Genomic DNA, 13912 nt, shown 5'->3' with positions numbered 1-13912 from the left:
CAGTGTGTGATTCTGTATGCAAGGTTCCTATTTGCATCTTTATTTCTGCCCTCAAAACAATAATTTATTAGCCTAATATTGGCCCCTAGTTTGGAAAACTTGATCACTGTGTGTGGCTTCTGTTTGTTTTAGCTTTACGTAATTTTATGAAACAGCTTTTCCTCAGGAAAAATAAAATTGTGCAGTAAGTTTTCAATGTCACCCTTTCTCCCTTGGCCTATTTCTGGTTTTAATAATTGAAAACTACTGTTCATTATTTACGTAAATCTATCTTTCTTGGTTCTGTTTTCTCTAACCTTTTCCCTTTGGAGAATTTCAGGAATTCTCTGGCTTTCCTCTGGGAAATCCTAGATTGTTTCATCTAAGACCAAAGTTGAAATGATTCGTAATTTTGAAAAGGGAAGGCTGCATGGCTATGTTTAAAACACTCTTTTGTTTTACTTCCATGCAGAGTTTGCCATTTTCAAGCCTTTTAAAATGGGCACTTATTTGAGGAAATACATGCTTCTATTTAATGTTCAGTTTTTTTAGTAGCAAGCTATAAATCTCAGCAAATGGAGATTGGAATCTTTTTGTCTGAATGGGAAAAAACATGCATGCCCTAAAGGCCAGATAATTCAAATATACTTCCAGGATTCTATTCTGCTGTGTGTGTATGTTTTTCCTCCAATGTTTCTCTTAATGAAGACGTGTCACAACCAGAGTCTTTAAAAATGACCCTTGCTGACACCTCCCACATTCCAGATCCTTTACTCTGCAGCTGTGAACCTCAACCAATTGAACATTCACAGTCTTGGCAGAGGTTCACATAATCCCTGACTCTCTTCCTTTCTTCCTGCTTTCCTGCAAGCACAGTAAGAAACGTTTTACATTAGACATTCTTAATTATTTTTCATGGCTGAAATTTTTTTTTACAGCCTAGAATTTAGTTATGCCTAATTAGACTGTCACATATATTAGAACGTTCTTTGTTGTAAGTCCAAAAGTGCATCAGAGATTCTAAAGATCACAGGGCTATTCCTGCATTAAAACAAAAAAGCCCCAGATTATATTAATGCAAGAAGCTACCAGCCCTGTAATCATTCAGCAGGATTACACTGGTACAATTTGAAGAAATTAAACATAATCACTAGATTTAAAAAAGCAGATACAATTGATAATATTATAACATCAAGTTTGCAAATATTATGTATAACTTTTAAACAATCCAATAAGAAAGAAAGAAAGAAAGAAAGAAAGAAAGAAAGAAAGAAAGAAAGAAAGAAAGAAAGAAAGAAAGAAAGAAAGAAATACTCACTTTTTGACTCATAGTTTTATTTCCACTTATTGATAAACCAATCATTGGATGCCATTTAGGCCACTGAATTTACTCAGAAATAGTATTTGAAGACAAAGAGCGGCATAGGATTTTACTTAATTATACTGTGCACTCTATGTGTTGTAATACATCTGCTCCTAATTTTTGTGGAAGGAACTTGTATAGAGGTATTGTTTGTATTTAAAACCTAAACTTCCCCATATACCTTCCAGCGTCTTAGACAAAAATGTCAGCCATTATTCCATTGACCTCACTTTTCATTCTTCTTTTGCCATCTAGGCTCCTTCAAAAATGATTTGGCTGCCTTCAAGACCTGGAGCTCTAATGCCACAATGAGGACTCACACACGGGGAGCTCCCAGTGTGTTTTTCATACATGTGGTTTGCTTTGCACTAATCTGCAGCACTGACAACAACCCAAGTACCGCTGTTCCATTTGTCAGTGCCAACTACGACAACTACCCAATGCTCTACTTCTCTAGACGAGAGATACAGGATCTCCGATATAAGGCAGGCACTACACATCAACACATTGCAGCTCGGTTGGTTGAAGCTGTGCAAATCATGCTGTCAAACTCTTTGGAGTATCTTCCTCCCTGGAATCCCAAAGACTTCAGTGCTCGGTGGAATGAAATCTATGGCAACAATTTGGGTGCCCTGGCAATGTACTGCATACTTTATCCTGACAACGTGGAAGCCATCGACATGGCCAAAGATTACATGGAAAGAATGGCGGCTCAGCCTAGTTGGTAGATTTTTGTCTTGTTTTTATTGCAAAACATAGCTATACAGTGCGTATTTGATATATAAAGAGTATAGAATGCTTTGGTTTCTTTTCATAACTGTGTTTTTAGGAATACCTATTTTAAAGCTTATATCTAAAACAAGCATTATCATTTTTAGTGTATTCCAGTATACATGTCATATAAGCTAGCATTTGAATGTCCATTCTGAACCTAGAAACTTCAGTTTGGAGGTCCAAAACAGAATATCGGCTTTTCTCCAGTTTGGGAATATGCTTGTAAGTCCAGGTCAGCCCCCTACCCCAGTACCAGTTTTCTATTAAAAGTCAACACATTGGCCACTGTCTGATTGCTGGTAGATTATTTTCAGCCACAAATAGCAGCCAGATAGGCTGTTAAACTAATGCATATATAATTCAATATAGTTCTCAGCTTTATCTTAGAGAAGGGACACAACTGAGTTGAATGAATTTAGAAACTTGCTTGCATTTTAGAATATTATTTGGAAATCTGCATTTAAATTAAATAAACATGATCATTTCTTCATATTTTTAAAGGAAACTTTGTTTAATTGTAATGTAGGATATACTTCTTAAAAAAAGTTTAAATTCTGGCTTTAGTATGTGATTTGAACTTCAAACATAATCTTTGGCATTCATAAATCCCTCTAGGAATGTAATGAACATTGTTAATGCATAATGAAAAGGCCAGAAAATATGACCACCATTTATTTCAATTGTCAAAAATAGCATGGGGAAGCAACCACAATAATTACAGAACACAGAATAACAGAATTGGAAGGAATCTTGGAGGTCTTCTAGTCCAATCCCCTGCCCGGGAGACCTTATACCATTTGGGGCAGATGGCTGTGTCCAGTTGCCTTTTAAAAACCTCCAGTGATTTGAGCACCTGCAACTTTTGGAAGCAAGCTATTCCACTGGTTAATGTTTCTCACTGACAGGAAATTTATCCTTATTCTAGGTTGCATCTCTCTTTGTTAAGCTTCCATCCATTACTTCTTTTCTTGCCCTCAGATGCTTTGGAAAATGGGTTGACTCCTCCTCTCTGTGACAACCCTTCAAATATTGGAGTGCTACCATGTCACCCATGGCTCTTCCCTTTGTTAGATTAGTAGACATTCCCAATTCCTGCAAACGTTCATAATACAGTTTAGCCTCCAGTCCCCAGATATCTTTGTTGCTCTTCTCTGCATGATTTCTAGAGTCTCAACATCTTTTTTTTATGTTATTGCTATTCTGTATTCTGTAATTACTGTGGTTGCTCCCACACACACTATTTTTGACAATTGAAATGAAATGGTGGTCATTTTCTCTGACATTTCATTATGTAGCAATAATACTCATTATATTCATGCAAGTATTTATAAATGTTTAAGATTATGTTTGAAGTTTAAATCAAACACTTAAGTGTTTTTATCACGTCAGTGTTAGAATAGCGAAAGCTGCATAGTTTAGAAGCACTTATTGTTAAAATGGCAATAAAAGATGTGGAGTTCAAAAGAAAAAGGGTAATATATTAGAATGCTGAGTATTTAATCCAGAGTTTGCTCATTTTTAAAAATGATTGGCAGAAATAATATGCAATTTAAATTTGTCAATGAAGTTTGAGATTCCTTAAGGCATTTGTATATAAAAGCAATAATTCCCTAAGAGTAGTTTTGCAACAAATGAAAGAGTAGAGAGAAAGAAATTAGATCACTGTCTTTTTCAAGTGTAAAATTTACTGTGAGATTGAGATTTGTGGATATAAACTAAATAGTTGTCATTATGTGGGATTTCTACTTTTCCTCAAAAACATTCCTGTGATAGAATAATGACCTGTTTTATATTCAACCTTTAGGCAACTTGAACACTGCTACTGTATGGTTTGAAGGGCATTTGTGTTTTCCCTTACTTTATCAAAACTGAATAATCTTGATAAAGCATCTAAGTACTTTAAATGATGCTGCTTCTGGCTCTTGGAATACAGCTTGAAATCTTAGTTTGTGCTTAGATAACTTGTGTCTGAAATTTATCTTTTTTCCAGTTAACTGTATGGTCTATTTTTCCTCTAAATGCTTATCTGTAATCTCTTTTGAAACAGAGATACCACTATTAATTTAATTTTCACTGTAACTTTTATTGTTCTATATTGTCAGTTAAATTTATTTTTTCAGAGGTTTTTATTCCACCTTTATTAGCTTTATAAATAACCCTGATACTCCTTCCCCATCCTGTTTTCCCCACAACAACAAAGGGGAAGACGTGGGTTGAGAGTGACTGGTCCAAAGTCTCCCATTTGGCTTTCATACTGAAGGCAGTTATTTATCTACTCACATTTTCATACTTTTTGAACTGCTAGGTGACCAGGAGCTGGGGTGAGAATGGGAACTCACCTTATTGTGCAGTGCTTGGGTCTTGAATCTGAGATGTCGATTTTACAGCTGACAAGTCCAGCATCTTAACCACTGAGCCATTACGTCCTTCTCAAAATCAAAATATACCGCTGTAAATTTGATTGGTTCACTGTGTGGTGAAGATGAGGCTAAGTGGATCATTCAAAAGTGGATCATTCAAAAGCTACCAGTCCTTGCAGTGTTTGCTCTGCATCTCCATACAAGTTCAGTCCATGGGAGAAGCTCTCTAAGCAGCTTAAGCTTTGATAGGATTGTGTGCTGCAACATTACAACCATCAGTTTTGAAGAGGTGCTCCAGTTGCTTGGTAAAAATGCCTGTCCAAATAATTGCTGAACCCTATTTGAAGTCATCAGGAAATATTTTATTCCAAATATGAAGAGATCTATTATTTTTAATGTGCAAAAGATAATGTGATCCTACTTTGGGGCCATCAGTATTTCAATACTTTTTATTAAAATGCAAACTAGTTCATAATAATATTATCTACCACTTTTGAGATACTTTGTAGAGAAAAATCACATGACACAAATATCTGGAGGCTATGTGACAGCCAAATACAAATGTTGGATTATTTATTATAGCTTCTCCTTTTGCCAAAATTCCTCAGTAGAATAGTTAATAATGAAATACAGCTCATAATACCCCATTCCATTTCCAGTTAGCTTCCTTGAGAAGAGAATAAAAGAGCAAAATCATTTTCATATATTTGTATAGGTGGCTTCTCAGAGCAGCCTTCCACAATCTCAGTTTCAATGAGTAGAATTCAACTGCTATAATTTCTCCAGGCAAGTAACTATTACTTGGAATTGTAGGAGATGCCATTTTAAAACAATTTTTAAAAATAATTATTTTACATGTTTGAATTTATAAGGCACCCAACTCCTATAAACTCCAATTATGTCCATGCAGTTTAATTGTAATTATTATAGCTCCAGTAGTTTTTTTAGAGAGCACAACTGTAGTGACTGAGGAACAAAACATTCATTCATTCATTCATTCACTCACTCATTCATTCATTCATTCATTGGCAATAGCCACCCATATCAGTCAATGATATGTCTAGTGTCTTACAGTTAAGATAGTAAAACATTTTTAAAAGAATCTAGAACCAAACCTAGAAATCAATAATATTTTTATTACTTTTATGTAAGATTGATGGTGTGGAAACAAAGTAAGACCATAGGTCATAATATAAACTGAATAAAAAAGCAGAACTACAAAGATAATATTAGACACTAGAATATTAACTGAAATCTTGTTCTGCAAATAAGAAAGTGACCATGTAATCACTGTTTCAGTTGACATCATATTTAAACTCTGCAAAGATTGATGGCTAAACTTCCTTGGTTGCTTGGCCTCACATAATGGAGGAAATGTGATGTTGAATACCATCTCATGTGTTAAAGAAAGAACACATTGATTTTTAATACAAGCAAATCAAGAAATTTGTTTTCTTGAGTCTGGACTGAAAATAATAACAAGAACAACAATTTGATTCAAGTTGTTTTAGAGCAAATACGACTGATGAATTTTCAAACTGTAGTCTTTCATGAATTGAAAAGCATAATGAACTGCTATATGTTGTTTGAAATTTTTAATAAAGATTGAATTGAATAGACAAAGTGAATTGTTTGAAATTGCAACGTTGATCTCAAAGAAGAAACTAGGTTTATGAACTCCAGAATTCTTGGATTAAACCTAAATTCCAGGTTCTGTACAGACAGAAGAAACCCACAATTTTAATGATGTAGTTTGTTTATCTCAAATAATAACAATAACAATAATGTATTAGTATTAGTATTATTTAGGAATACTGAAAAAAGAAACTGAAGGCTTTATTTTGGCTGCTCAAGAACAAACCTTAGCCTCAAATTGCACGAAGGCAAAGATTCAACATGTCACCACCAACAGCAAATGCCACCTCTCTAATGAGAAAGATGAAACAGTTGACCATTTAATCAGTGGATGCAGCAAAATTTCACAAACTGACCACTTAGAATGCCATAACCGAGTTGCTAAAATCATCCACTGGAAACTATGCCAAAAGTTTGGATTTGAGTATAGTAACAACTACTGGGGACATCAAGTTGAGAAGGTTCTGAAGAATGAAAAAGTCAAGATCTTGTGGGACTTCAGAATTCAGACTGACGGACACTTGGCCCACAACACACCTGACATAATAATAGTTGAAAAGAAAAAGGTTTGGTTCATTGATATTGCAATACCCGATGATGCACGAATTGTAGACATGCAACAAGAAAAAAATATCAAAAAGTATTGGGACTTACAAATTGAAGTTGAGCGACTTTGGAAAAAGAAATTGTGTATCCCATTTGTAATTGGATCCCTTGGAGTAATAACTAAAGGGATATCTTGCTATTTGGAAATTCAGAATTTATCAGACTTGAATACCCTGATTCTACAAAAAACCACCCTACTTGGAACAGCTTATATACAACACTATCTTAACAGTTCCTAGGTCCTTGGTTAGGACTCGAGCTGTTGAACTATAACCAGCCCCAAACATCATCATCATCATCATCATCAACAACAACAACAATAATAATTTGTGTGATATCTGGGCATCTGGGAGGCTTACAAATGATACCCATCTCTTGGATAATGAACAGAGGACCATTAATATTAGCTTGAATATGAGCCAAGCATCTTTTCCATTGTGGGAGGCAGGGTTCAATTTATTTCCTGCACATTTCTAAATTATATTAATCTGTGTGTAATTTTTATATGCCATGGGTCTTCAGCCTCGAACAATGAAAAAGCTGAAGGTAGGGAAAGATTAATGTATAAGTGGAGATCTGCATGCTCAGTATCAGCTGTTTGATGCAATTTTCCAATTTCTGTTTTAAAGTCTATAAAGTTTATATAGTAATGTTTCTCTATTGTGCATCCATAAGATGTGTAGAAGTGACCCCTTTCTTCTTTTACAGGTTAGTGAAGGATGCTCCATGGGATGAGGTTCCCCTTGCTCACTCTTTGGTTGGATTTGCCACTGCTTATGACTTTTTATATAACTACCTTAGCAAGTCCCAGCAGGAAAAATTCCTGGAAGTAATTGCCAATGCCTCAGGATATATGTATGAAGCCTCATATAGGCGTGGATGGGGTTTCCAATACCTACATAACCATCAGCCTACCAACTGTTTGGCCTTGCTGGTAGGAAGCCTGGTTCTAATGAATCAAGGTAGGTCTTGATCAATGAGCAACTCTTTTTTTAAAGCTGTGAGTTCCTAAGACCAAAGGAAAGCTCTAGGTATGACCCCAGAATCCTTGCAAAAATTGCACATGAAATGTGATTTTTAGTGTATTAGAAGTGGAAAAATATGTTTAAAATATGGGATAGGCACATGTCTACTGTTTTAAATTTTAAAATAAAATTAATTTTAAAATCATATAAATTCAATTCAGGTTTTTATTGTGATCTTGCTCTTGTAGTAGTAGCCTTATTTAATATTTATAATGCGGCATCTTATATTCTTCTTAAAGATCTGATATGGCCCCTGGACTAAAAAAAAGGGTGTGATTAGATAAACATACACTTTTAATTCTCAAAATCATTAATTTCTGATTCTCAGAGTGTGTTTGCATTCCATCCATTTATAGTAGAGGTACTTATGTACATATATTCTGTCTTCTTTATACAGCGCCTTAAGAGAATGGGAATGATAGCACAAAGGATCCATCTAGCACAATACCTAGTCTCACAACCAGTCAGTTGCTTCTATAAAAGACACAGAAAGATCATGAAGACCCCAACCCTTCTCAGTTTGTCCCAAGGAATTGATACTCATTGAGCTACTGCGTCAAACATGGAGATTTCTTGTAGCCTACCATACAAATAAATATTGAGTAACTTATTCTCTAGTAGTTAAGATTATTTTCTCTTAAGGATATTCACCCAGTGACCATTATGTTATGAAGAGAGAAAATTTTATGAAAATGTTATGAAGAGAGAAAGGCTTTATTCATTCAGGAATTTACTGCCAAGATAGATGGATGGATGACAGAGTGTTAGAGTGCCCTAGAGGTGGAGCTCCCATCTCATGATCAGGAGGCTATGAGTTTGATCCTAGGTAGCGGCAGATATTTCTCTCTCTGGGTACAATGAGTAATTATCTCCTATGAACTCTGCATTGGCAACAGGAAGGACATCCAGCCAATAAACACTCAGTTCCATTCAGTTGTCCTGATTTCATCCCGATGTAAGGGATTACGGGGGCATTAAAAGACAAATAATAATGATAGATTAGATTAGATTAGATTAGATTAGATTAGATAGATAGATAGATAGATAGATAGATAGATAGATAGATAGATAGACAGATAGATAGACAGACAGACAGACAGACAGACAGACAGATAGACAGGCAGATATTTCACTCTGTCTCCAGATTTCAGGTATTTAAATGAAAGAGAATGGTTTTTTATGCCCTTTTCTACATGCTGTGCATAATTTTATAAATTTATATCATGTTTTCTTATTTTTTCTTTTTCTAAATAAATACTCAACTCCTTTAAGTTTGATTTCTTATCTACATGTGTCCTAGACTTTTTTAAATGAAATATTTAGAAATCAAACTTAGACATGGTCAATATTTTTATATTTTTTATATACTATAGATTTTAATTTCCTTCTCGAATATTTCCAAGCATTATTAAATCTGCTGTTTTCACTGCAACCCTCTTGATGTTTTTAATAAACTCTTCAACATGAGTAAAATATTGATAATTGATAAGACATAAATCCTTGATAACAGCAACACAAGTCTAGAATAGATCCAGTTTAATAGTGCCATACAAAAAACCATGTAGACAAGCTAACCCAAGTAACTTACAAATATTTCACACTTTAAAAGGTCATATTACAAATATAACATTGTTCGTCTTTTTCTTACAGGTTATCTTCAGGAATCATACCTTTGGACTAAGCAAGTCCTAACAATCATGGAGAAATCTATAGTTCTACTGCATGAAGTGACAGATGGGTCCTTGTATGAAGGTGTAGCTTATGGCAGCTATACCACCAGATCTCTTTTCCAGTACATATTCCTTGTCCAAAGACACTTTGACATTAACCACTTTAAACATCCCTGGCTTAAGCAACATTTTGCTTTTATGTATAGAACAGTTCTGCCAGGCAAGTAACCCAACTTAAACTAGATAGTATAATCAATTGTTATGATCAATTGTTAATTATTAGGTAAAAAGCCCAATGACAAGCAGTTATATATCACAACAGACTGTTTTACATATAGCAATAGCACTTAGACTTACATACTGCTTCACAGTACTTTACAGCTCTCTCTAAGCAGTTTACAGAGTCAGCATATAGCCCCCAACAATCTGGGTCCTCATTTTACCAACCTTGGAAGGATGGAAGGTCAACCTTGAGCCAATAAGGATTGAACTGCTGGCAGCCTGCAGAATTAGCCTGCAATAATGCATTCTAACCACTGTGCCACCATAGTTCTTATATTGGCATTAAACTTTAGTATTCTCCACACATGGAAATTGTAGCTAGATCAGACTCAAACTAATAACCTTTGGTTAACATACACCATGCCAACCTATGAAAAATGTGTTTATTCTCTAATCATAATGATATAGACACTAGATTGAATAAACAATGCATTTTTCTCATACAGAAGATGCTGCTATTCAGGGAATAGCTGCTTACTTCCACACATAGATTTGTGAAAGAGTTTGTACAGTTGTGAGATCCTATAGAACCCTTCTGTTGAAATTCGTTTTTGTATAAATTCTTGTACAATTCTTGAACTATAGAGACAGACTGTCAGATACACACTCTTATACAAAGTTACCTTACATTTATAAAGCAAGTCATGTAAAGAATATTCTGAGATGTGTATATGGGGCCCAGATATACACTGAGCCAAAGTGATCCCAGTGGTGGTAGAAGCATTTGAAGCTCTGACTCCTAAGCTGGGAGATTGGCTCCAAGAGATCCCAGGAACAATACCAGAGCTCTCTGTCTTGAAAGGTGCAGTGCTAGGAACCTCAAATTCCCAGGCCTCTTGTATAGGACCCAAGATTATATTCCCTGTTCACTCCAATGGATGGTATGGGTCATTCTCAATCTTAGGTCCTATATAAGAGGCCTGGAAATTTGAATGAATGAATTTATCTTTGTATAAAAAGATTCATTGATTTGATGTCTTAGTCATCACATCTGTCAAACCGGAAGTCTGAGTTGTTAAATTCACTAGCAGAATCCCAATCTTATCTATATAAACTAATAGGTGGTTGAATTTGATGCCGATTCCTTAAAATTTCAGCATAATACAGTAGTTTACTCTACTTATCATATGGAAGATATGAAACCTGATGCATTTCCTCAAAGTCATACATTGTTATTGAGTGCTCTAAGTAATGCATTCTCCAGTCCACAAAAGTTCTCAAACACAAAAGCCTTGCTATTTTCAAGTTTAGATTACCTCATAATGTTAATTTAGGATGGTTATAAGAATCAAACTAGAATTGACAGCTGTTGAATTCTAACCCACTCTCAGTGCCTAATACTAGGGAAAAATTCATATTTTTGAAGACAGATGAACTGTAAAACCTTCCAAATTATATATAAGGCATATCAAATATGTCAATTTCAAATTGCCTTATGACTATTTTTGAGTAGACAAAACATGTCATTCATTATCATGGGGGAAAAGATAATGTACCTTTTAAATTAAAGCATCATTAATTAATAAATGAAACTATTCTAAACTGAAAAATGAGGTACATAATTTTTCCAGAATGAATTTAGAGAAATGTAGAGAAAATATTTAATATGATATAACTTGGCTGTATTCAATATTGATTTTAAATAATACCATTTAAATAAGATAATCAATTTAAATGAGGCATTAGATAGATTTTAATATGCTACAAAGAATTCTCTGTAGACATTCTGTATGTCAATCTGAGCACATTAATGTTTCATAGTCTGACAATCTGATATTTTAGAGGAAAAATGCTATTAAAACTTTTATTACAACTATATAAATAGATATTATATTGCCAACATTATACGTAATATTGTAACTCATTGGGAGCTCTTTCTACTTTCTATCACTTATATATGCAGTATTAAGTAAGGTCTTTACTTTCAAATATATTTGTTTTCATTTTTCCTCCTAGGATTCCAAAGAACTGTTGCTATTGCAGATTCCAATTACAATTGGTTTTATGGTCCAGAAAGCCAGTTGGTTTTTCTAGATAAATTTGTTATGCGCAATGGCAGTGGCAACTGGTTGGCTGATCAGATTCGAAGGAACAGAGTACTTGAAGGCCCAGGGACACCTTCCAAAGGACAGCGTTGGTGCACACTTCACACAGAGTTTCTCTGGTATGAAATAAGTAAATCTTTAATCAACATAGAGGTTACATAAAGGGTGGACAAGAGAAAATAGCAGTAGCACTTACATTTATATATATTACTTTACAGTGCTTTACAGCCCTCTCTAAGCGGTTTACAGAGTCAGCATATGACCCCCCAATAAACTGGGTCCTCATTTTAGGGTCCTCGGAAGGATGGAAGGCTGAGTCAACCTTGAGCTTGGTGAGATTTGATCTGCCAAATTGCAGTCAGCTAACAATGTGCCACCATGGCTCAGCTAATACTAGAAAAGGCAGGCAGAGAAGTGAGTTTAGATATGCTTGTCAGGAATTTATAGAATTTGTATCATTGTTTCTCAGCTGCACATTCCCAAGAAAATACCAGGTTAAATAAGTATTTTTACTGAAGAAAAACAGTACATGTTCTGTGCATGTATTCTGTGCATGAGTCTGGAAGAATTACCAACAGCATGGGTGATAAGTGCGTATAACTGAAATAGTTTTATCTGAGTAGAAAAGGAACTGAATTGGCCTTAGTGAACTAAGCTGTCTTGCTAGAAGTTAGCCCAACAGCTCTAGTGTGGCATAATCATTTGATTATGGAAAGTAGGCAAAGGTCAAATGGACTTTTTTATGCAGTAGATGAGATAGAGCTTTCCAAATATGTGCCATGAATATTCTCTATCAGAAATGAGAAGATTTGTCTAACTATAGTTCCAGAAAATTTGTCAAAAACAGATAAGTCATCTTGGAGGTGGATGAGCAGGGAATGAAATGAGCAGTCTTATAGAATTACATGTGTCTTATAGAAACAGTCAGAGGCAACTTTCAGAGGCATACAGCCTCTTGAAACAAAATGGGCTAGTAATAACATTCAAATGTTATTACCAATGTCCCTAAGAGGAGAGTATGTAATAGTCCAGCTAACCTGTTGAAGATATGCTTGGTGTGGGAACAAGTTAGATAAAGCAATAAAACAGTTGACATTTGTTTTAACATGGTGTTACCAAACATTGTGGAGAAACACATAGATAGTTTCAAATATGTTTTATAGTTAGAGTTATCTAAACTTACTTTTAGGCTTGTTGACTTTTTATATTCCACTATGAAAGATCAGCAGTGTTGGAGTTTTGGAGAACCAAGGGTTATTGGTTAGCATAGGTTATGTATTCTTCAATTTTGCTTGCTTTGCATGTGTTGGATGGGATGATGTTTCCGAATGATTAATGCCTTGTTGGTAGATTGTTTATTTGGCCAATAACATGTTAGCTCTATTTTATGTCTGTGTTGGTTGCTTTTTGTTTGGTGGTGTTGATCACTGCTTGATGGCATTCCTTGGTGGTGATTGTTTCTCTTGTAATTGTTGAAATATAGTTTGACTTTTGTTATTTGGTTGGAAAGCAGATGGCTGTAGTGTTTCTAGGTCTGGGTTGATTTCTGTGTGATTTGTGGCATGTTGTTGTAGGTTGGGCTGATGTGCTCATGATTTTAATAGAATTAACTCAAAAATTCTCTTGATCACTATCTAGTCAGAGTACTAGGCTTCTAAGAACTCCCTCTTTTGTGAGAATATTTCACTATTTTCTTATTGAGATTAGGAAGCCATATTGAATCTTTTTACAGCTAGCTGATACTCAAGGAAATATCTGGCTAATCTTTTGTCTGTTTTGGTCTATGCGGCAACACTTGCATTTTATTTTGTAGTTTACTCCTGTTTTGTCTTCCTTTGGTACGGCGGCCTTGAATATGCTTAGAATTTGCTTTGTAGGGACTTTGTTTATTTCAGAAGTTTTCAAATAGCTGGAACAACCTTTTAACATATTCCAAAGTGCCTTTGATGTAGGGAGCATTATTCTTTTTATGATGCTTGGGCTTTTATCTAGCAGTGTAGCGAATTACAGAAAGTAGAAATCGTAACATTTTTTTAATACAATGGAGACACATGCAGTTTGAAATATCCATTCTGTTCTTTCAAGATGTCCTTCAATGAAGGCTGGTACATATCCTTTACGTAGCCACCAGGCAAGTCCCTGTGACTAAAAATTGTCCAATTGAGATTGAAAA

At 34.9% G+C, this 13912-nt stretch overlaps 1 protein-coding gene across 3 annotated transcripts in view; it reads left to right on the top strand.

Annotated features, from left to right (window-relative positions):
* DSE (dermatan sulfate epimerase) overlaps positions 1 to 13912 on the top strand; it is a 36502-nt gene that overhangs the window by 17914 nt on the left and 4676 nt on the right. For 2 of the 3 annotated variants that reach the window (XM_026726581.2, XM_087912734.1), the window contains exons 2-5: positions 1598 to 2066; positions 7426 to 7679; positions 9393 to 9632; positions 11651 to 11858. In XM_026726581.2, the coding sequence (XP_026582366.1) occupies positions 1651 to 2066; positions 7426 to 7679; positions 9393 to 9632; positions 11651 to 11858 (1118 nt within the window). In that variant the 5' untranslated portion in view covers positions 1598 to 1650. Of the gene's footprint in view, positions 1 to 785; positions 855 to 1597; positions 2067 to 7425; positions 7680 to 9392; positions 9633 to 11650; positions 11859 to 13912 lie in introns of those variants that run through there. The other variant, XM_087912727.1, reaches the window with a different exon arrangement.

Source organism: Pseudonaja textilis, chromosome 1, assembly GCF_049901715.1.
Source record: "Pseudonaja textilis isolate UNSWEBS1 chromosome 1, rPseTex1.2, whole genome shotgun sequence".
NCBI classification, from domain to species: domain Eukaryota; kingdom Metazoa; phylum Chordata; class Lepidosauria; order Squamata; family Elapidae; genus Pseudonaja; species Pseudonaja textilis.
Note: the sequence above shows the minus strand (reverse complement) of the source record. Positions and strands in the feature narration are given on the sequence as shown.